Genomic DNA, 24,223 nt, shown 5'->3' on the forward strand with positions numbered 1-24,223 from the left:
TTACCGAGTGCGACCAGAGATCAAGAGTCAAGACCCCACTCAAATACTGTCCACTATACATTATAAAAAAACACACTGGGCTTGTTTAATGCAACTATTTAGGTTCGTGGTTCCAAATTTTTTAAAAAACCCAAGAGAATAAGAAACGTAATTTGGTCTACAAGTTTTAATATACCATTGAAACCAAAGATATTTTGGAATCAGCTGCTGTACATTCATCCAACACAATGTCTAAAAAACATAACATCATAAAGTGTTAACGAGGTATAAACATCTGAACAAACAGGGAAAAAACTACAAGACTATCAACACTGATCTCTGCTGAGAAGAATTCAGGCAACAGTAGTGACGGCCGCAGCGTCTCTGAGGTCTCAGTGAGGAAGGTTTTATATTTGAGAGCATACTGATAGACATGCTAATGTATGTGCACCCCTGACCTTTTTGCAAGTTGTATTCTTATCGAAATAATGAATTAAGAACTTGAGTTTCTTATATGTTGTATGTAAGTTATCCTTGTTTTTGATGCAACTAAAATAACTGAGTGAACACAGCAAACAATGTTCTGTGATTCGGGCTGCATGATGGGAAACTATTTCTCCCACATTTCGTATCAAATTATTTCTTTTTCATCTAAATACCGAAGCTATTCGTTTACGGAGTCAATCTGGATAAAGGTTTATGCAAAAGAGACAAAAAATTTCAAAAACAATGAGAACAATAATTTAGAATATGCATTATACAAGCTGACAATATACAGAAGTCTGTATTGATAGTCTTACATCCCACTTTAGCCTTATTCAGCCAATTTTTGAAGGCAAAGTTAACACCAGTGGCTATGTTGATATGCACAAATATTCCTGGTTTTTGCCCCAATTCTGCAAAAAGACAATATTTCTACTAAGCCGTTTACATGGCTAATGAAAATTAATATTACAATACTACTCCGGATTACATGCAGCTGTGCATACTCAGATTAAGGTGCCCTGACGTGTCGTTTAACATGTCTAAATATAGAGAAGAGGAACTGCTGGAGCAGCTCGTGACATTTTACTCATTTGCAGGATTTTTGCAAAGTTTTCCATCAGTGGTGGACTTGTTTAATCACACAAACTCAGTGTCCCTCTTTCATTCCTTCAACCATCCTCTTTAAAAGGTCAGTGTTGGGATTTTTCCGCATGTAAAAGAACAGTTAATATCCAAGTCTTTCATAATATAATGTTTAAAAGTAGGTTTGTTTCTTCTCCCAATGAGAAATGCAGGATTTTCTTTTGGGCACGTATCTCTACCCTACAGCCTTGCAATCTGTTGGTGAGTTGGTTTGTGCAGCGTGCAACACACAGAGCTGACTGTAAACAGGCAAGAGGCTGTGCGTCCCAAGCTGCAGTAAAACCCATATTAAGACACATATCGAAAATGTGCTGTATACATAAACAATGCTCCTCAAACCCCAATATTAGCTGTAATATCCCACGTCTTTATCAGAAAATGTTACATTCAGAAAAAGGCCTAATTCTGGAATATGCTGTTTACATTACCTACATCAAATCCAGAATATCGTCATATTCAGAATAACGGTGGATTATTAGTGAGCATGTAAACGGAGTTACTGTGTCCCGGTATAGTTTTAGAGTCCACTGGGGACTGCAGAGAGTCACAGATAAATGGTAAAATATAAACAATCAGCTTCGTTGCAAAGAGAGTTGAGTAAATGATTCTAGTTTACTGTCATTTGCAGACACTGTCATGTTTCCTATCTGGCACTGGGAGGCAACAAGGATATCTGAGTGAGGCACATTAGTTTTTTTTTTTTTTTTTTACACGTATCTAAAATAAGAAAAAGTTGGAATTGCTGCTTCATGTTACTTTTCCAATTTCCACGTCATTCTACAATGAGATTCAAAAAGGAAAACGCAGGAAATGTACTTCATACCCTCCCTGTGTTCATCCAGTAATGTACTGATACCAAGAACACAGAATCAGAACAGCTGAAGGTGGATTTATAGAGGCGCTCGACACTTTTGATGAGAGTTGACTAAAAGAAATATTGTGTTTTCTAACAGAAAAACAGTGTTTAGAAGCCGATCATGAATCGGTCTTTAGAAAAACCAGGAGTGAGACGGAAATATTACATCACACATGATGTCTAATAATTATCAGTAAAGCAAATAAACCCAACTAACTAAAACATTTAAAACTTGCTGCAGAAACTAGGTGTAACGTTGTTAAAATTTTAATCAATTTCCTATGAATATATATATCTATATACAAAATAAATACAAATAATTACTTTAATAAAATATCTTGCAGCATAAAATCCATGAAAAAAAAAGTCATGGGGTGTACAAACATTTTCATGTCTAGATATAATCCACAGTAAAACTCATTCTGGTTGGATGGACAGCTACCTGTTTATTTAAATTAACTGATGCCTTCGTGTTCACTCACAGGACCAACAGATAGTCGGAGGTTAACATGTTTGCTCGAGTCAATGCATAAAACAATAACAGCATCTAAATGCAAAGGAAATATTTTCAGTTCACACTGAAATGTCCGTCGCTCAGTATGAGCAGTGATTATTAATGGCTACAGGAATGTGACGCACTGAAACGCAGAGCTACTTTATCTGTTACCATCCAGGTTCTGACGCCGGTAAAGGTGGAGTACCAGATCTCTGATTTCATCTCGTTTCCTTCGCACCTGCTGCCGGGGAAACCATCGTTGTAGGTGGAGAGGGAGGTCAAAGTGCACAACAGGGTCCTGAGAGCAGAAGCACAGTTACTGTCGTATTACGGTGCCACAGAACTCTTTTATTTTCTACTATTTTTCTTACCTGCACATGAAAAAATAACGCTCCGTTATAACAATAAAAGATGTCAGACTGTGTAGAGCTCCAAAAGAAAAAAAGATGCTGACAACCTCTTTACCTCCAAAAAACTCTCAACGTATTGCAGCAGGTAGAGGCCGCAGTCACTGCTGTTGTCCTGAAGGGGAACTTGACAGTGTGAGCTTTGCATCTGGTCGGGACTGAAGTCCCTCGATGAACCACGACGGACTTCCCACTCTGACTGCAGGTACCTGAAGGACACATACGCATTATCTAAAGCTCAGTATACACTGTGCGATTTTGGGCTTTCACAGACAAAAGATAACCGCTGTGGCAGAAGAGTGGCAATATCTTTGGTCGAGGCTTGAAAACGGAGGACCTACATCGTACAGTGAGAGAGGTTCAAGGATGGCCGTAGTCTGGGATCAATTGACGTTAACTGAAGTACGTCGTAGTCTGCGATTCAGTGGGTGTCTACATTCATCAAACTTGATGTTTTACCCAACTTTATTAAGAGTTATGTCCCACAGTGTAGCTTGCACTAACCTTTAAAGAAAAATCTCAGTCTGCAGGAGGCTTAACATGTGTGCATCGTAATCACACACAGCCAGATGGATTAAAAGTATCATACTTACTCCCGTAAGAGTTTGAAGACTCGCTCATGAAGTGAACGTTTGAGGGAATCCATGATGAGAATACACGGCCTGCAGAGAGGAGATAAACATCTGTCAGTCAATGTTTAAATCTACATGACGTTTTTTTTTCATATTTAAAGGGTAGTGTGAGTGCACAAAGTACCTGTTGTAGTATGCATAAGGGTGTCACGGTGTGAGTTGACTTTTATTATGGAGTAGTCACAAGAATGTGAGATAAGCACCATTAATATGATTCATCCAAGATGCATCTACGTATAAAGACAGCGGCATTATTCTGCATTTGTTGACAGCGGTTCAGTTTGAATCACTGAGTAATGAAAGGAGAAGAAGCCCCAGTGAGCTGTTAGATGAAGAGCTGCAGGTGACAGGCTGCACGACTCCCACTTTATAGTGATATAACCAACTCCTTTTCCCTCATTAATGTTTTCTGGTTCTCTATTTCAATGAGCTTTAAATCTATTGCAATTTAGGCTTCTGCTTTTTTCATTTAACACCAAATCCTTCTGTTGACTCTCGTCTCCTTGTAAGTAAAATTTGACTCCTGATACTCTGTCTTCTGACCTGCTAGCGCTGCAGTTATTAATTGTAGCATCCACTGACCGTACTGATCTAAAAAGAAAAATAATGGTGAGGGCAGAGGGCGAGTAATGTAATCAGTGTATGCCTGAACACTGTGTAACAGCTGTAACACCAACCACTGCAGCAAGCCTAGCATGTAAAAAAGACAAACCTGGAAAACACAGTCCAGAATCTCTTAACACATCCGAAAAATCAACCATGATAATTTTCTTTAGCTTTATGGCCAAACTTAAATAAAGGTTTCTCTTTCATCATACAAACCTTGCACAGAAATAAAATCCAATCTCTTGGCGTCACTTCAGACATCCTTGGTGATGTTGATGTATCACGACCCTCTAAAATACAGGGTACCAACTTTGCAAAGAACAAATGTCCAGACATCTTCATACTTTGCAGTAAAGCTCTGTTAATGAAATCTGGATGATATAAGGTGTGTGCTACTTGCATGTTGTTGCACTCAATTCTTAATTGTTTGTGATGTTGTTGTGGAAGTACTTTATTGTTAAACATCTGTCTTTTATTGTAATATCGTTTTGCTGTTGTTGCATTTGTCTGACACATTTGTTGCCACGGACACCAAGTGAGTTTCCGAAAGGATAAATAAATAAACCAACTAAATGGAAAAAAAAAAACTGAACCAGTTCTCATTCTCATAAATCAGGCAGTCACTGTGTAACTTCATGTCCCAGCACTCTCACCTCTTGCTAACAGTTTTCCTCTGGCAGGTCGTCTCTGTGCAGTTCTACAAACAATGGAAAAAAAACAGACTTGGAAGAACAAATAAAAGCATGATTGGTTTAAAAAATAAATGAAAAAATATTATTCCTTATGAGTGCAGAGCAGAGGTTTTTCTTACCACTGGACCAGATGGTGGATCTTTGGTGGATTCTTCTGTAGCTTTTTCTAAAACACATGAAACCAACCAGCTTTGGAGTCACAATGTAAAGAACTGAAGTGCTTGAATTATAGAAAACAAATAAAGGATAACTGCAATTAATCGCAGCTGCATTTTGGTCAAAGAAGGCATCATTTAGTCAAACAAACCTGTCTCTGTGTCCATGCTGTCACTGTGGTTTGATGTAAGTAGTGTCTCTGCATTGTCATTTGGGCTTTTAGTCCCCTGAGCAGCCTCTTGGTCCTGTGACTCGCCCGTCCCATCTGAGTTCTTCCCAGAGTTTGGACCACTCCAGGCCTCCGATTTTGGCTCCTCCAGACCAGGAAAGCAAATGACGACTAAATACCAATGAGCCCTAAACAGACAACAGGTCAATATGACATATAGTGTAATAAACTAAAAAAAAAAGTACAATGAAACTCTTCATGCATTTAACTCACTCCTGATTGACGGGCACAAACAGGAAGTCCTTTCTGAAGATGTCCACATGGCGTGTCCAATTCTTCACCCGCTGGTGCCGCCTCTGCCTCTGACAACTGAGTGCACACAAAAAAAGTTTTAACAGCATTTCATGTACATAAAAATACTGCTGGGAAATTCATGTTTTATGTCAGTCTGGTATTATACCAGGCGTGGACTTCAAAATACATCAAAGCAAATGTTTTTCAAGGTGCATGATAAAATTTCACAAAAGCACTTTACTGTGTATACGGCGCTTGTGAGCCCTCGGTACTTAACACGGGCAGGGCAGTTGTCTTTTTAAATCAATAATAATAATAATAATAATAATAATAATAATAATAATAATAATAATAATAATAATAATAATAATAATAATAACACATTTTATTTATAACACACTTTACATTTAGCAAAATCTCAAAGTGCAACAGACATGGTATAGGGACAGTAGATTAAAAACATTAAAAACTAGGCAAAAGCTAAGAACAGATATGCAGCAAATAAGTTGTTTGAGTTAATATCCCTGACTTAACCAGGCGCATCTTCTGGTGCGTTTATTGCACATCAAAATGTTGATGCTGAAAAGATATACGGTGAGGCACTAATGGATGCATATTAGAGCTACGTTGTGTCAACAGTCGGGATGATAACACGATCAACTGATCAGTTGTTAATAATTTAATTGAAAGTGTGAAATTTAATCGATCAGTCTATGCAATGTTGTTTAAGGAAAAAATGCATTTTGGTCTTGTTTGAAATAATTAATAATGATTGATCAATTTATTGATTGTTAATTTACCAATAATGGATGACAGAAAGTGCTTAAAATCTGCAACCCTTGTCAACAGCTGCCTTAGAGACAAAGCAAAATTTCATGACTTTTCCAAAACTTTTGATGATTTTAACCAGTTCCATTCATTTCTCAGGCCTGGAAATGTGAATGTGATATTCCATGACTTTTTCCCATGCCCGTGGGAACCTTATATATTTACACATGGGCTCAACCTGATATTCCACTTTGTAATATTAGATATCTGCAGTAGGCAGCTGGCAGTGTAAAGTATGTTTAATGTCTAGTCCATCTGATTGGGACATTTGTGTTCTCACATGCAGCTCATTCGGGTAAAGTTTAGTTACGTTCAGAGTCGCAGTGCATGTGTGAAAAAGGCTTGGCTTTGTTCACGGTTTGGTAGTACATAAAACACTAGAAGAATATTTTTTCTGTGGCTATTTCTGGGAAAAGCACATGCCAGTGCAGACCAATGTCAAACTCAGGTAAGTCTCAACAGAAAAGATTTTTTTTTTTTTTGGCAGCACTACTTACGAGTCGTTGGTGACACCTTCACTGGCATTGTCCCTCCGCGTCAGCTGCTTATAGAAGAAGCTGCTGAAGATGTGCGAGCGCTCTGTCACTGCATCAGAGGCTTTGTGTAGAAGGTATCTGATACAATAACACAGTAACACAATCAATCTAAAGTCGATCTGTTTTCCCAAAGCTTGTGAGGAACCAAAGTGAATTGGAAGGATTTTTTTATATGAGTTACTTACTTGAGGTAAAAATCAATGATAACATCATTGAGGAAATGCCCCGAGTCGAGGCACTGCAGGTCCTCCATGGTGACGGTTATTCCTCCTTTCAGTGGCGGAGGAGGAAATTGGATCAGCCTAAAGTTGTAAGAAAGAGAATGAGCCGGAAAAGGCAGACATGATCAAGGACAGTTGTTTCATTAGGGCCACTAGAACATTTAATGTTTCATTTATTAGTCACTTTCATTCAGTTACAGCTGGATGCTGAGTCCTTTTTTAGTGTCTTCTCCGCCTTACATAAAAACGATCATAATGACTTTCATGCAGAGATATGCAAGTTTTAAATTTGGGAAAAATAGAGCAATAATATCCCATCAGTATTATGCATTGGCAAATACCATGAGTTAGGAATCCAGAGTGAAATAAGATAGGTGCATCCCTAATTTTTATTATATCTTATTCCTAAGAGTGAACTGCATTGGCTGTCAGAATTAGGAACGCACAGAGTTATCGTCCGTATTGGCGGATATTCCCCTTGTTGACCGTCACCGGCCCATCAGCAGATGAAATTCACCGATGGCAGTGGCTGGTTATTTTTCTGTTGTACCTCATCAATTTGTGCACAAAAGGCTAAATCGATAACAGCAAAAACAAAGGAAAAAACAACATAAAAACATATGTATTGCCAATCGGCTAAATTGTTATTTTAAATATCAGCCCAGAATTTCACCATCCGTGCATCCCTAGCAACAATCTTATTTTGAAAGCCACTTACCAACCCCCTGCTGAGGAGGCTGCATTAGCAGCTTAATATATGATAAAGTAGGTGACTCGCCTGCGAGCCTGGCCATGATGTTTAAATTTAGTCCAGCTGGAGTCTGGTACGCACAGGGACGTAAAGTAGGAGTCTTTGCTTCTCCGATGGCACAGTGTGTATACAGGAGCGGGCTCGTCCTTGTTTTTCTGCAGGAGAAAATTCATATCATATGAGTGAAATTTACATTGTAATCTATCACATTAAAATCTGAGAGGTTGCAAGATGACTAACAGGAGGAAACACGCAAAAAAAACATTCCTGCAGTTTATTTTGTTCAGACTTTTTCTTAATGTTGCTTTAGTTCTTGTGATTAAGTGCAGGCTAACCTTTTTAGGACTCTATAGATAATGTAAATGCAGAAAAGATAGCTGATTTAACTGATCACAACCAGTAAACATACACACATGAGGAAGATACTGTTTCATTTTAAGTGGTCACGAGCCAAATACCTTGGGAAAACTTACCTCGGATGGAAGTTCAGACTCTTTTTCTTTCTGATCCTTTTCTGGTTTAACTTGTGTCCCCGTTTCTTGTTCGTCCTCCAGCTCAGGCACTGTCTCTTTCTGTGACTCAAACTCCAGTTGGATGTGTGCTGTTGTGTCTTTGTCTGTATCAAAATGTAGATCATCCTCGTTTGAGAAAAGTCGTGGGTCAGTGGTCACCAGGCCCAGCAGAGACAGCAGGTAAGAGTCCCGTCCAGACCTTCTGATCATCTCTATGCTCTCATCCAGAGAAAGAACCGGAGAGAGGAAGTCTCCAAAGCAGCTAAGTCTGTCGGCACCATGGATGGATTTTTCATTTGAAAGACTGTTGAGACAGTCAATGTCCAGGAGGGAGCGCATCAGAGCCCCTTCCATCCCCTCCACAGGATTCCTCAGAGTCAGCAAGAGGAAGGGGCTCGGCATATCTATCAAAATAAAGAAAGTTTTACAACACGTATGTGCCATGCAGATTTACACTGAGAAAAGAGAACTCCAGTAATGAGTTCTAAATCCCAGAAATCCGTTTTAGCATCTCCGGTTCCCTCGTCTCAAAGTCAGTGGGTTTTTTAAATGGGTTTTTGGTTAGAAGCCTGAAATGAGCACAAAAGCTCAAGAGACTTCCACGTTTTGCTCTACGACATACAATATGTCAGTAAATACCACAACCGCGAAGTTTGGAGCTTTTATGTATCTTAAAAAAGATGGTTGCTAATGAGTGGCTAAATGAGACTATACACCATCACAACGAGCCGTGCCATACACGGCTTTATAGCCTCGTAGTGCTGGCAACGCGACCGTAGTGTAGTTCGTTTTACATTTAGGCTTAAAAAAAAACTAAAAGTGGAGTTCAACTGTGAATTTCTTACTTAAAAAAACATGCAAGTATCATAAACATTTGTTTATCACAGAGCTTATTTTCTGCAATGAGCCAAAAATCCAATCGAAAAATCCTGTAGGCTTTTTGATAAGGGAAACGGAATCATCCCTGATAACAACAAAAACAAAATAAACAGCAAAAAAAACTGATTTCTTCTATCAGCCAAATTGGGCATCAATATTTGCCCAGAATTTAACAATTAGTGCATCCCTTCTTCTGCCTGCTTTGACTGGATTTGGATAAAATTCTTAGCTTTGTTTTCCATCTTCATAAACTTCCAAAACAATACAATATGATTTTAAGTAAATGTAATCTAAATGCTACATGTCTCCAAAAAACATTTAGAAATGATAAAAAGCTGGAGTGTACTCTGAAATCTGAGCCTCACCAGTGTTCGTGGCTCCATCGCGTCTGACGCCCAGCTTTAGAAGCTCTCGCTGTACATCAGCTGCAGCAGTTTCTGACACACACAACAGAAGGACGGCGGATGGCTGAGGCTCCTCGTCGCTGTCAAAGTAAAACTCCCGGTCCTCCAGGTCCTGCTGCTCCCACACGCTGTACCTCCTCAGGTCTTTACGCTCCAAGGTTAACACCACCTCCTCCTCTTCATCAGCGTCTGGGGAGACAGCTGTGGTCAGGTTAGCTTAGCAGCACGGAGTGAAGTATCTGTTCATAACCAAAATATTTTAGAAATTGGATTTTGATTTAAAGTCAGAGAGACTCATCCTCTGAGGATCATGAATGGCTGTTAAAAAACTTAATGGCAATCCATCCACAATTTTCTGAGATATTTTTTAACGCTGAAACACATTGCCGTTCGTAGTCATGCAGCCAGTGAGGATAAAAACATCAATATTAATTTTGATTTCACAACAATGTTGGAAACAAAACTCCCTCCCCTGACCCCCATCCACCGTGCATTTGTCTATTTTTTCTTGTTGTTTTCATTTGTTCTTCTGATTCATATCTCTGTTCTTTAAGTTTAAGTGGTGTGTGCTTTTTCCTACTCATTACTATGATTATTTATTATTATTATTATTATTATTATTATTATTATTGTTGTTGTTGTTGTTGTTGCTATGATTATTATTACTATTATTATTACCTAATTTCCTAAATTTTATTCCAGTAATGTGAAATGACGTATGGTTCAAGTGGAAGAGGCAGAGAAAACATTAAAAAAAAAGCCTGTGGGCAAGATTGTGAATATGAGCCGTTGAAACCGAAATAAAAACTGAGTTCAAAAACAACAACGTAAAAAAACGCTGGATTACAGTTTGACTGAACACACTTAGTAAATTCTTATGAAACTCTCTGCAGGCTCGGCTCAAGGGTGAAGTAATCAGAAAAGGTTATTTAGTCATGATTTAATCATGATTTGTTTTTCAGAAACAAACTCATAGCCGCAAGAAAATATAACCAAACAAGATTGTTGCTCTGTTTGTCCAAAATGTTTTACACAACTAATATGCACCATATTTTTTTAACACACCCACGGACCAGTTTAACCACCTCAGTTCCCTGAAGGGAAGATTTCACAGGCTCAGAAGGTGAAAGAGCACTGGGGCCTCGAGGGTCTAATCCAGGAACACACACACACACACACACACACACACACACACACACACACACACACACACACACACACACACACACACACACACACACACACACACAGTTTGGCATCTGAAATAGACCACTAAGCTGGGAGTGGATGGTGTGCAGACAGCATGACCAAAACAAGGAGTTTATGCGACGCAGACCAAAGGGCTCAAGCAGGCCACAACCTCTCTCCAAACACTGCGATTATGCTTCAGTGGACTTGACACCAAAGTTAAACAATTATCACAGCTTCACCTGTCAGCGGGATGACGATTTCTTGGTCTGTGATCTGTAAAAGGAGAGGAAAAAATGTGTTACACTTCACGTTCTGAAATATGATACAAACACTGAATGTGATCAGCAAAATGGACATATTCATGTTCTGTTAAAGTTACCATGATGTCTCCGCTCGCTTTCCCTTGGTATCCTCCACTGTGCAGCATGAAGAAGGAGTAATCTATACTGGGGATGTTAGAAGCTTCCACTGAACCAGGATCTACAACTACACGCAGCACCTGCAGCACACAAACATAAACACACAGTGTGGAGACAACAGTGCAAACAGGTCACACTGAACAGTATAAACAATGTAGATAAAACCAAAACAGCAACAGTAATAATGCTATTTTTCCAATTTCAAGATTTTAAAGCCACTGAAGAGATCTGAAACGTTGGCGCCATCTAGTGGTGTCACCAGAAACATCATGCTGGCTGACGGTAATGCACGCTGCTACTTTGTGTTATTTTGTTATCAAAACATTTCTTGAGGAAGATTATCTTGTTAGCGTCAGAGGGAATGGGAGGGAACAAATATCCAAACAATCCTGATTAAAAATTCTGTTACAGCAGGAAACTCTTTTTCATCTGCTGAAGCTCCTGTTGGCTCGGGTTTCTGTGATTGCAGGTCTTTCTGCGCCTCTTTTTATACACAGTTTATCATGAGGGTGCAATTTAGGGTTCTGTGGGGTACGATCCTGCAAAAATACTGGCTTTATAACCTTTTTTTTTTGGTTGAAGGGCAGCTCCATTATCTTTTTTTTAGGTTTTCATATCCGTCTGTAGCTTCCCAGTAATGCTCCTCATGTGTTCAAGTCCAAAAATTAAAATTCTGATCGAAGTATTGCAGTTTTAGTGTCAATGTGAAATTTTCCCCAAGATCTTCTAACCTTTTTTCCAAGTGACCTGATGTAGGTTTCTACATGATGACGCTGCTACATATCACTGCTGTGTTTGTTGTTTCCACTTTGGAAATAAGTGTTTTTAGCGATGATTTTAAGTGTTTTTATCCTCTGGTATTTTTTTATATGTAATGACACTGCTGTGCTGTAAAATTCCAAATAAAAATTAAAAGCAAAGCCTGCCTAATGTGCGCCTTCTTCTTGATCGATCTCCCAGTTTGGAGAAGCAGACTGGACTACCAGCATGGAAGTTAAGCAATGCATTACTGTGGATGCCACATCAGTTCAGCATCGACAGACACACAATAACACAAACATGCTAACTGATTGAGGCCACAGTAAACCAGCAACTTTTGAGTGATCTGGGGTAAAATTACCGTTTCTGTCAATGGAGGCTGGTGGCTTTGAAGAGGGCGATGTAAGATCTGCAGCTGCCCGTTATAAAAGGCTTTCTGACGGCAAGATAAAATGCTAAAACAATCTAAATTTAGCGTACACCTAAACGATTTTTTAGCTGGTCCTTATTTTAGGAGGCTAAAATGCTGCTGGTTACCTTAAACATGGGGAGTTGCTGGTCTGCCTTAATCTGTTAGTTTCTTCATGTTATAGTGTGTCTTTCAGAAGCGAACTAACATGGCGTTCACAGCAGTACACTGCTTGACTTTTGTGACCCAGTGTGTCTGTCTGCTACTCCAAACTGGGAGCGCCATCTACTGTAGGCATTACACTGGCTATGGATATAAAAATGTGTTAAATATGTGACCTGGTGATGTAGACATGCAGCCCCTGCAGTTTAGTGCTGCAATTTTAAATAGACAACTAAGCCTTCCAATACAGTGTAATTGTGTATTAATGTCATCTAATTTATACATATTTTGTGTATTATCTACCTTTTTTGCCTTTGTTTTTTGTTTGTTGATTTGTGTGGTCTGTTCACTCATGTTTGTTTTGGTTTTGGCCCTTTTTGGTTTTCCTTTACTGCTGATAATTATGCTTATTTATATGCTATTTTCTGCTTGTTTCTGCTTTGTAAACACAAAACAATAAAAATCTTTTGGTCATAAAAAGAAATGTGTTTAATATAAGTTTAAATCTGCAGTATTGTATTATATTGAATCTCAATGTATCTTCACCTATTTAAATTAAGGTGTAGTAATAATTTTAAAAAGCACAATTTTCCATCTATAAAGCTCAAATTTTCAAAGCCAGCGCTGCTCTTACTCTCCACACTCACACTGTCAGTGAACAGTGTGTATGTGGGGTTGAGGGAGGATAGAGCATCAGCGCTGTGACCCGATGTCAACACCTTTTGCAAACGTCTGAGTTGGTGTTTCCTCATGAAAAGGATGCACATGGACCTGCCCTTCAATCTTTCAGAGCTTGTGACAAATTTCCGCAGTCAAGTACAAAGCAGTCAACATAGTGGCTAAAACTAGTAGAGAATAATCTGATTTTTCCTCTTACTGTATCCATCTTTGCTCTCATTGAGATACACACAAGACTATCACACAAGAACATCACTGATCTGTTATAAAATGTGTTCATGTTGTATTAAAGAGTTTGGGATCAAGCATTACACAGGGACACATTTTGCTAACCTGCATGTCGTGTCTGTCAGGGGCTTCTTGCTGTTTGGCTACAGCTTCCTGTGAGGACTGTCCCTGTCTTACTGCGTCCTTCACATTGACCACTGTATGGACCTCTGAGCCGCGCCGCTGAGGAACGTCGCCGCTCTCCTCATCATCACTGGAAAGCACAACTGAAAGAAAACACACGAAGAACTTGTAATGCCCAGTGTGATTTCACTTGGGAGTTAAATTACATCACTGCTTTCCAAGACGAGTACACACACGACCTAAATTCACCTGCATGAAGAAGGTGGAAAGGGCTTTGAAAGGAAACACAGTAGTAATAATAATAATAATAATAATAATAATACACTGGATTTATATAGCACCTTTCTTGAACTCAAGGTCACTTTACAAAAAAAAAAGGGGGGTTGGCGGCTCAGAATAGGCAGAGGAGAAGAGATTGTTTTCCTTGAAAAGACACTAAAAAGAGGAAACAGTAACTACTGAAGATGCAGAGCTCGCCCACATGCAGAAAAAAAACAAATCTAGATATTTATCTGCAAGTTAATGTTAATAAAAATATATTTTATTACTAATTAAACAAAGAGTCTATTTCATTTGTAAATCTTTGGCATCCGATTAAAACCTTTACGGACATATTTGCCGGTGATCCTAATATACCCCAAGTATCATTGTTATGTACAAACTTATTTATTTCTAACTTTTTTGTCTTTCTATTATGCATTTTTCATATTAAAAAAATCAAACCCTTTTAAAAAGTTCTAATGGAAACTGGCATCCCTCACTGGAGGAGTTTCTTTTTAACTTTGTGGTTTGTCCTCTTTATTGTTTTATGCAATTAACAGTCAAGCATAATTAGAAATTCTAAGCATATTAAGTACACTGAAGGAACATTATTACAAAAGCATTGTAGCTCCTAGTCTTAAATCTTTGTATAATTTCTCAGATGCAACATTTTTCACAAGTTTATTTCACAAACTGTTAAGTAATTGAAAGTATGACTTTGTTATGAATGTTTAAAATATATATTTTAACCAATATATCAGTATCAATTTTTTTTAACTCTCAATTTCTGTATCTCAAAAAAATAGCATCTGTCAGCCTCTTCTTGTAATGGACTCTAACAGAGAGCACAGCTGCCTTTCATCTCATAAAACTGCACTGCGTTAGCTGGAAGACTATGTGATAATGCCGTAGACAATTTAATTATGCCTGTTCTTCTCAGAGCCAGTCTCAGAAACAGTCGTCTGAAGCTAAGTGCTTGGCTTTAAAATCAGATGATTTATTTATCTACTGATAAAAGGCTGCCTCAGCAACTGTTTCCTCGCAGATTATTTCAAACAAAAGTTTCAGCCGCAGAACGAAGCAACCGAGTTTAGACCCCGTCCTGTGCTGGTGTACTCACTGGGTTCAGAGGGGCTGGCTGTGGTCGTGTTGTCCTGGCTGGACGATAGACTTCGTCTTGGGGAACCAATTAAGTCTCCGGCTACCAAATGAGGATCAATGACTGGGACCAGGACATCTGTTTGATCATCTCCTCCCACCGTGAACTGTACAATCGTTCTGTCCAGGCTCTCCAAATCTCCATCCTCTCCACTGTCTTCCAGACCAGTACGTGTAGGGGTCGGTCTTCCATCTCTGCCGTCCTCTCCAGTGAGGCGAAGCACACTCTCACGGTGGCGTTTGGGGCTGCTTGTCCCATTGCACTGGGAGCTTGCATCCCTCATTTTTCTCTTCTGTTGAGACAGCAGAGAACACAACGCTTCAGTTGAGGTGCGAGTTCATCAGACAACTCATGCTGATATGGGAAGAGCCACAACACTCGCACTGCTGGAACCAGCACTGAGTTGGTAAATACTGAAACCAGAAGCAGGAGTGTTTTCAGTTCTCTCACAAGCTGCATTAGTAATGAATTTTAAGGAGACAGTTAATCCTAAAATCAAAAACACATTTTTTCTTGCCTGCAGTGATATTTATTAGTCTAGAGCTTTTTGGTGCACGTTGCCGAGTGTTTGTGGTGATCGAAACGCAAAAAAAAAAAAATAAAAAACTCAACAGCAATGTCTCTTTCCAGAGATCATGACCCTATTACTCCAAATGATCTGGTTTGGTGTAAAATGTCGGAGTATTATGCAAGTGTTTTTGAGATTACCAGGTGACTTTCATGGAAGAGTGACTAAAACACTCAAAACGTGTGGCTGACATGAGAAGCTGTCAGCACGTCTGCATGACGAGATGCACGTCTGAGCTTTGTTTTTAAGCCTTCTGTAGGAATGTTTGGATGAAGGTTACCTGCTGGTGGTTAGACAGCGAGCTTTAAAGCTTTGTCTGCGACCTGGTGCGGTACTCACCAAACTGTGTTGTACTTCTTTGTCTGGATCAGTCCACCCGTCCTTGATGTTAGCTGGAGAGAACTCATCACCGCTTCCTGTATCCTTGGCAGGTTTCCAGCTCACTGACAACCCACAATCTGTACGAGACAGAGAAACAATGATCAACATTTCACGGTAAAGTAAACACATGCAGCGCTGACAGCCTGACGACTACTGCTACTATGAGAAAATAAAAAAGGAGACAAGCTGAGTAAATTCTGAAGTGTTTTATTTCAACTATAAAGTGTAGCATCTGTTTATTTACTCTGGAAGCAAAGCATGGAGTATCAATAAATCTTTTCCATTTGAAGAACTATTAAATTAAAGGACATATGAAAGAAGGTCGGGGGACAGCTGGGAATTTAACATTATGCTTTTTAAGACAATATACATTAAAGAGTCAAAGCAAAAGCCAACATCAGATTACCCAGTGAAGGTGGCGAGCATCACAACAGTAACTATGCGTGTCTTCATGGTAACTCACCTACAACTTCAAACTTGTCTCCGTTGTCCTTTCCTATTATCACCTCCTGGATATCTTTGTTTTCTTCTACGTCAACTTCGTCACCAACATTTTGCGACCTTCTCCTGATTCTCGACCTGGAGGACACAAAAGAATTAACACCATGTTGTGATTACACCGTACAGCAAAGCTACATGAAGGGTGTAAAACTTTATATACTTAAATTATACCCTACCACATCCAACGCTGAACACATAAAAACAAATGCAGAAACACATGTGAGCTTGAGTCTCAAATTGTGAAATCTTTCAGAGTGGCACTATTCCAAATAAAAACACCAAGCTCTCTGCCTGGAAAATACGGAGAGCCAAGGATGCAGCCGGCCGAGCCAAACTCCATTAAAAGGTTATTTCTTCTTGAACTTACTGAAAACAAATTACCCAAATAAAAAATACCTCCTACTGTTTTTGTGGTTATTTTTGTTCATTATTCACACATCCATGTGACAAAACAACACATTATCCTGACTACTGAAGTCTATTTCCTACTAGTGCAACATCATGTGTAACAACTGAAAAATGCACTTTCTAAAACAAAATGACCCCAAAAGCTTTTCATATAACAAGGTCCCATTTTCTGAATCAATACTCAGTCTGGCAGTGAATGGAGTGAGTCTTCTGTTCACTTCTGCAACTGTTTATCTCTTTTATTATTATTATTATTATTATCATCATTTTTATAGAGATGCTGTAAGTCCCTGAGGAATCCGCAGTGCAGAAGCCACAGGGTGAACTGGCTGCCACTTGATATCCCTGGGACCCAGAAAGACTTAATGCCATTTTATAATCCTAATTGAGACGTCTGTAGTGGTAGCATTATCAAAATATGATTTTCCATTCCTGTATGCAGATAGTCAGCCACACTCACCCACGAATAGACATTAAATAAATGTTAGTAACGCTCAAGTGGGAAAAGGGAGAAACTGCACTGGGTGAGCAGCTTAGGTCATATTGGGACACCTTATCCATTTATGGGACACTGCAAGACGTAGAGGAAAGCTCATGCGTGGGGTTATGTGTTTGTATTATTCCTTGGTCACGCACAGTCACAGCTGCATTTTGCCTGGTAGGGTGGGAAAATGTGTTGGCTATCAGGAATTTTTTTGGTTTGTTTTCATTGTTTTGCTAATTTTCTGCCACTGCAAATGAGTGAAAGCTCACAGTGGAAATTCCAATAAGATTTTGGTAAGTTTTATGTAGTTTCTGTCCAGTTTGAATGAAGTGTTTTACGATGAGTTAACAAGGCCATAACCTTAATATTGTACTTCCGTTGATTGTGCGTCTTTTGTCCCTTGGTTCTATTGTTTATAAAGCATTAAGCATAAATTATCACCTAATTAAGTTTGACACCTTCTTAGCCAAAAAGCTGAGCTAACCCTAACCCTATTGTCTGAGAACATTGTGGTGAACGACAAATCCCCAAGAAGTTAAGGAATTATCCAGCTTATTACCACAACTTGTTAGTTTTTCACTTATGTTTTTGTCCAGACTAACCAAACAATATATAACCTAACAGTGAGCAATATATCAAATATACTCAATACATCATGGCTTGTTCCATGTGCAATAGATAAAATGACCATATCATGAACATCAAGTAGGTATTGTCAAGTCATTTTTATTAAGCCACTGACACAAAAGTCACTTCGGCATTTCAGTTCTCTCACTTGCTCCTGCGGATCTCTGCCTGTCACAGACACACACACAAAGCAGGGCTTTTGCAGAGCTATAGACCGCAACTGTTTTTGCAACCGCTGCGCATTATTGTGTCTTGCAAATACTGTTAAATATGAATTGGAAAGCTGTGGTTAGTTATTAATTAATTATTATTAAATTAATTTAGATGATAGATTTCAAAATATCAAGATATATATCATGTATCACATTGTAGCCTAAAAATATAATGTTATATTATTTTAAAGCCATATCGCCCAGCCCTGATATAACATGTTTATTAATGAGCTTTGTTTGTGCTGGTGGATGAATTTTAGTTCATATACGTAGACAGAGCCAAAATAGCCATTTCCCCCTCTTTCCAGTATTAATGCTAAGCTAAACTAACCACCTGCTTGCCGTAGCTTTATTTTTATCTGTAAGATATAACAGTTCTATCAATGTTCTCAGCAAAACAGCAAGAAAGCATATTTCCTGTGATGTGGAGCCATCCTTTTAAAACAGGGTCCTCTTACCTTTGAGCGGGTGATGACGTGGTCTTCTGGTTCTGTTTAGGTGTTACAGTCTTGTTTTTATCACTCCTGGTTTCCTTCTCACTGGACTTCATTTCTCTGCCAATCTGAGGTTCCTCTTTGCATCGTCCACTCTCCCTCCGTGAAGGCATCACTTGTCCTCGATTCCCCGAAGTGTGACTCAGTCTTATCCTTTCCATATAGGCCTTACCCAGCTCCGTTTCCAGGACATTGGTCAGGATTAGACATGGCTTCCTCCTGCAGGATGAAACACAGAAGGAATTATTCACAGCCTTCCTAGAGCAGCGTCTTCTCTGCAACATCGTGCCCCCCTCCAGGCGCTCTGACTTACAGCCTGTCATCTACCATCACAGGTCAGACTCCGTGTATACCAGCTGATCAACAGGGAGGGGTGAAGATAAGCCATGTGTGCAATCATGATAAGGTTGGCCTCCAGTCATGGTGCTTATAGCCAATGTTTTCTTTAAAACTTTGCGCAAGATTAATACACACAAACAAGAGACACCTGGTAATCTTGAAGCAACAGAAGTTTTATGTTTTCTGTTTGGACTAAAAAACGTCTCGAGATACCACTAATCACATTTAGACGAAACTTAGGAGAACAATGAACTTCAACACACAAACATACTCAACAGAGCGATAATGATGGTATAACAGACACGTGAAATCGTCTCATATTTCAAAGGCCATAACTGCTCAACCACTGATTCAATGTCTTTGTAACATGAAGAACGATGAGTTGTGGTTTCACTGGTTTCTGTCAAAACAGCAGGAGCAGTGTGATACTGTGGTGTAACACCTAAATCTTCTGTTTGTGTCATGCATGGAGTTGCTTCATCTCAAACATGTATTGACGACGTTTGTTTGCTTTTTTTACAATAAGATAACAACAACAGCAAAGATTCTGACAACAAAAAAGTGTTTAAGCAAAAACTAAACAGGGTAAGAAGATGCTCCCTTAAAAAAACACAGTATTAACACCAGGACGTCACTCCAAAGGTGCAGCTTAATTCCCCGTGTTTGATATGAATGTGTTGTTATCAAACACTGCTGTGAATCACCTTAAACTCTTAATAATCAGGATGACAGCCCCATCTTGTGAAGGTTTAAGACATTGCAATGAGGTGCAGTTCAAAGCACTTTACATATGAGAGAAAGGTATGAGGACGAGTTATAAAAGAAACACAGGGCAATAAAGAAACACACAAATAGAAATTTAAAAAGAGAAGTTCAGTTTATCTCAATAAAATGTGGTGGCAAACAGAAAAGTTAAAGCCTGAAATAAAGCTTTAGATCTGTTAGAGTTTGCTCTACAGAGACCGCTATCACTGTGTAAAGGCGGCTATTGAGTTAAAAAACCTCTTTTGCAAGAGAGACCTTGCCAAGGGTCAAATAGCAGCATCCAAATAAACAGGACGACAACATCAAATCACAACAAGTAAAACAAAATACTTAACATAATACAGTGCATTATCAAATAACAGCAAAATTTAGTATGCTTACCTGGCCATTTCCAATTTGATCATGGCTGCATGCTTATGATCTAACAGCATGGATCCATTTTTATGCGGCGAATCATGATTTCGGCGTCTGCATCCTGCAAATGCCGTCCAGGAAACCTGTTGAAGGAAAAAAAAGAAGTTTGAGTATCACAAGTAATCCACAGTAGCCACTCTGCCACAGTAACTGTTGTTGATGTGGTCACACAGATAGCAAAGATATCGCTGTACCTGTCTTTCTAACTTCCCACACTCTGATGAAACACATGGCATGGAGATTTTGAGTGGGTTTTCCATCTAAAATTCACAGGGTGGTTAGTTACCATGCTTTTGTGAAATGAATGACAAGGAACAAAAACCAGCAAAATAAAGCGAGCGCTAACGAGCAAAGCTTTGAGCTGTAATTTATTATGCCAGCATTATTTTTCTATGCGATCATGCAAACATGCCGTCACAGATGTTTAGGAAAACTGGTGTTAAAGCAGCATACATACATTAATTCACTGATTAGTAGCATGTATCATCATTTTTAGGCTTAAATACTAACATAACTTATACACAGCTTTTTAGTTGTGAGGACTTGCTGATTCTCTCCATCTTGTTATTTGCTAATTGATCATTTTTGGTTTTCTTTTGTTGGTCAGACAAAACGAATAAAACACTTAACTTTGGGTTTAATGAATCTTTTACAGACATAATACTTGCAGATATTTTATGTGCAGCATAATTAACAAAGAAGCTGCAAAAAAATCCACAATTAAATGAACTGTTAGTTGCAGCCCTAGCAACAGCTTATAACAGTAACTAAGGATGTCAACGGTTGACTGTCAATCAGTTAATTGCCAAGAATATTTTTGACCAGTTATGCATGTTGATCTAGAGGTTAATTTGCACACAAATACACACAAACACTCTGCTGATAACTACTAACAAAGAAACCCGCAGCCACAAGAGTTACATCTGCAGCGCCATAATTCAACTTCTGAGATAGGACTACCACAACCCGGCACATCTAAAACATTTTCTTATTGCACTTTCAATAACTACAGACAGTCGGACACAGCTTCTGTTCGGCAAAAGCATCATGGACGGCAAGTGGGGATGGCTAACAACAACTGTTTTCAACACAGAAAATTGAATAATCAGAAACAGAAGACATCCAGTCTCAAAATTATTTATAATGTATTTATTTTACAAATTCTCCAAAAAGACACCACAGTGTCCAAGGCTGAATTACAGAGATTCTGAAAGCGACAGCTCGTTGAAACATTAGGACAGTTAGCTTCTAGGCAAATAAAAAACTAGGTCTCTCACTTGCAGCGAGATATTTAACGTTAGTAACGTTATGTCATGAACAACATTGAGAACACCTGAGTTTACTTCTATGGTGTCCAAATGAAAGACCACAAAAAACGTTGACCTCATATTTTTCTCATCAAATCGCTTCAATACTTGTGCAAGCAGCTCAGCTGTAAAAGCTCCACTTTTGTTTTCAGATAACGTTATATTAACATCACTTTATTTTTAACTGTCCGATCAGACAGCTGCATGAGATATTCCCACTCGCACAACCACAGAGTCTATTTGCACCGCGGCACTTGTATTTTTTTAACGTTAAGTTGTGTTTTTCTTGAAAACTACATAGTTATTGGTGGCGATCTGTCGAAAGCAAAATGAACCAAAACAGACATCCCAAATGGTAACGAAAGCATAATAGAAGCTATGCAAAAAGTTGCTGATTGCAGCTGCTCATGTTTAAGCAGTGAAGTGTCCTGCGTTTACTGAGATCCATTTCTTTTAACAACAGGGATGTGTGTGCTTACTGAACAAGAGAGATAAGCAATATAGCGTTAGCAATCACAAGAGCAGATCTGTGCGAGAGTAGAGTCATTAAACAACTCCATATCACCACAAACATGAGATCAGAAGCCAATCTATGACGGCAGCCTTAAAGCAAGCGCCACTCGCCACAATATCTTCTCAGGATGAGAAAGAAATACATAATGCACACCAAAAGCTTACAAGTTAACATGCTTGTCACACATACCAAATTATCCTTGTCAACGTTGAATGGAATAGTTAAGGCTCTTCTTTGCTCCATCATGGTCCACAATTTGATAAGGCACAGCAAGTACACTGGAAAAAAATCAGTCTGTTTCCATCAAAACAGTCAGTCTGTATAACAAGGTGGTCACAAACTAGGGTCAACCAGTATTGGTTTTTCGAGGAACTTGCTTAATGAGACTGATAACCAATATTTGGAACTGATATGCATTTACAATTAAAAAAAAATATTTCTGTTAATATTTAGAATTTGGAATATAACCAACTCCAACACCAAACGTTGTTTAAATGTCTTTGGCAAATGTTTAATCAAGACTGAAACTTCATATGCAGCATGTTCCCAGCAACATTTTGTATAAAGTCGAGTGAAAATTTGAATTAAAAAAAAGTGAATATATAGGATTTGTTCCTCTCATGCTGACACTTTCTTTGCGCTTCTTCTGTCAACCTCTAACAGAAAGTTGTGATTAAACATTTGCCACAGGCATGTAAGCAAAGATTTGTGTTGGAGTTTGTTATATCTTAAATTCTGAATATTGACAGAATGATTTTTACTTTTATTGTACATGCATGTCAACTCCAAATATCAGTTATCAGTCTCATTATTGACTAATAATCGGTATCTGCTCTGAAAAAACAATATCGGTCGACCCGTACTGGTCATATGAGACTAAAATTGAACTTTCTGGCCACTCTTTCATAAAGCCCAGCTCTGTGGAGTCTACCGCTCAAACTCTTTCAGGATTATCTTTGGTCTCTTTGTTGTATCTCTGTTATTTTTTTCCATATCAAATTTTGTCTATTCAGTGTAGGTCCATTACAAAAAACAAAAACAGTAAAATCAACTTGAATTACAGGTTGTAATGCAACAAAATTGGAAAAACGCTAAGGGGGGTGAATACTTTTGCAGGTGCTGTATCGGGCTTTCATCAGAGGGATGTGCACGTGCATCTGCATTTGGAGAACAGCCAATAGGAGCGCGCTCTGTCTCTGAAATGATCCGTGATTGGTCAAAATATCCCGTTACGGCGAGGATTTCTAAAGCCTGAAAACAGAGCCGAGATGACACGGAGAAAGCCCGTTTTCTCTAAGTTTACGTAAGTATAACATGCTCGAAGTTAAGTAAGGGACTTTTTCCCAACTGACACCAAAATAAAACTGCTTATTGCAGCTTTAATGTCCAATTTCACATCAGGCCGAGGGACAACAGTTAGAAATTAGCCGTTTGGCTAACACTGGCACATTTATTGTTGCAGTGATGTTGATCAAATTGTATTCTCCTTGAGAGTAAATAAATAAAGTATTAAATAAGACACATAACCTTTCTACAGATTTGTGCTAGTTAAGCTGATATTTGAGGGTTGTAGTGCGACAGACAGTGAACAAAAACCCACTCAGCTCGCGCTCGCGTTAGCCGGCGGAGCTAGCTGGTTAGTGCTACCTTGTTTATGATGCTAGCAGCACGCAGCAGAGATAAAGCTTACCAAAGGCCGGGGCTTCTCCTGGGTGAAACAGATAATAACAGGAGTGTGTAGACAACTATTTCCACAGGAACATTTCCAGCAGCATCTTCCAGACACAGCAGGAACAGATTTTTGAAGCTCGTTTCTGTTCCTGTGCTTCACAGGCGACTCAATGTGCCCCAGCAACATCCGGTGAGCACCGGAAGTGCACCGGCTTTGTTTTGTTTTTAGCGCCTCCGGCAGGTCAAAGTATCTTAATGGGTTTTTTTTAATTATTCAAACAGAAGATAATTTGAGTTATCATAACGGCAAAAATCTTAGGCGTAATTAATGATATTTTTCTATTTAGGGAGTGTTTTTTATTTATCAGAGGAGGGGAGTGGCTGGGGTTTGACTTTGTTTTAGTTTTTTGACCCTCCTTGAAGCTACAAATTCTGATCCTTAATGCTCCCTGAGTGACTTGGGGAAAATGCATGACCCTCTCTCCATCGTAAATTAGCTGTCAGATGTTAAAAATTACCCTTTTATGTTTAAAAAGTAAAAGTAGAGGACCATGTCCTTGAGTTGAAAAAGGCTTGGTTTGTTGCTCGTGTCTTGCATGCTGG

At 38.9% G+C, this 24,223-nt stretch overlaps 1 protein-coding gene across 3 annotated transcripts; it reads right to left on the reverse strand.

The window, feature by feature from the left end:
- Positions 1–151: 151 nt before the first annotated feature.
- On the reverse strand, positions 152–23,780 carry senp7 (SUMO specific peptidase 7). 3 transcript variants are annotated; one of them, XM_088083425.1, is made up of 23 exons: positions 23,640–23,780; positions 22,139–22,227; positions 20,323–20,388; positions 20,096–20,211; positions 18,575–18,829; positions 16,348–16,463; positions 15,843–15,961; positions 14,897–15,227; positions 13,498–13,658; positions 11,117–11,236; positions 10,977–11,010; positions 9,508–9,747; positions 8,225–8,667; positions 7,779–7,906; positions 6,965–7,081; positions 6,741–6,857; positions 5,395–5,490; positions 5,104–5,309; positions 4,916–4,962; positions 4,758–4,801; positions 3,460–3,528; positions 2,925–3,075; positions 152–2,757 (listed from the first exon to the last, which is right to left on the reverse strand). In XM_088083425.1, exons 2-23 carry the CDS (start codon positions 22,193–22,195, stop codon positions 2,620–2,622), a joined length of 3,171 nt encoding a protein of 1,056 aa, XP_087939551.1. In that variant the 5' UTR covers positions 22,196–22,227; positions 23,640–23,780; the 3' UTR covers positions 152–2,619. The 3 variants fall into 3 exon arrangements, with proteins under 3 accessions (XP_087939551.1, XP_087939553.1, XP_087939552.1); XM_088083427.1 differs by having other exon boundaries at positions 9,508–9,735; positions 23,640–23,693; XM_088083426.1 differs by lacking the exon at positions 20,323–20,388.
- Between the last annotated feature and the right edge of the window lie 443 nt (positions 23,781–24,223).

The sequence above is a fragment of the Plectropomus leopardus genome, chromosome 10 (genome assembly GCF_026936395.1).
Source record: "Plectropomus leopardus strain MGB_pleo_1.0 chromosome 10, ASM2693639v1, whole genome shotgun sequence".
Lineage (NCBI taxonomy): Eukaryota > Metazoa > Chordata > Actinopteri > Perciformes > Serranidae > Plectropomus > Plectropomus leopardus.

Coding starts and splice junctions, on each gene's coding strand:
- senp7 (XM_088083425.1), bottom strand. CDS start 22,195: ATGATGGAGCAAAGAAGAGCCTTAACTATTCCATTCAACGTTGACAAG. Junction 15,228..15,842: donor AAGAAGTACAACACAGTTTG/GTGAGTACCGCA, acceptor CTGTCTCAACAG/AAGAGAAAAATGAGGGATGC. Junction 3,529..4,757: donor AGGAAAACTGTTAGCAAGAG/GTGAGAGTGCTG, acceptor TCCTCTCTGCAG/GCCGTGTATTCTCATCATGG.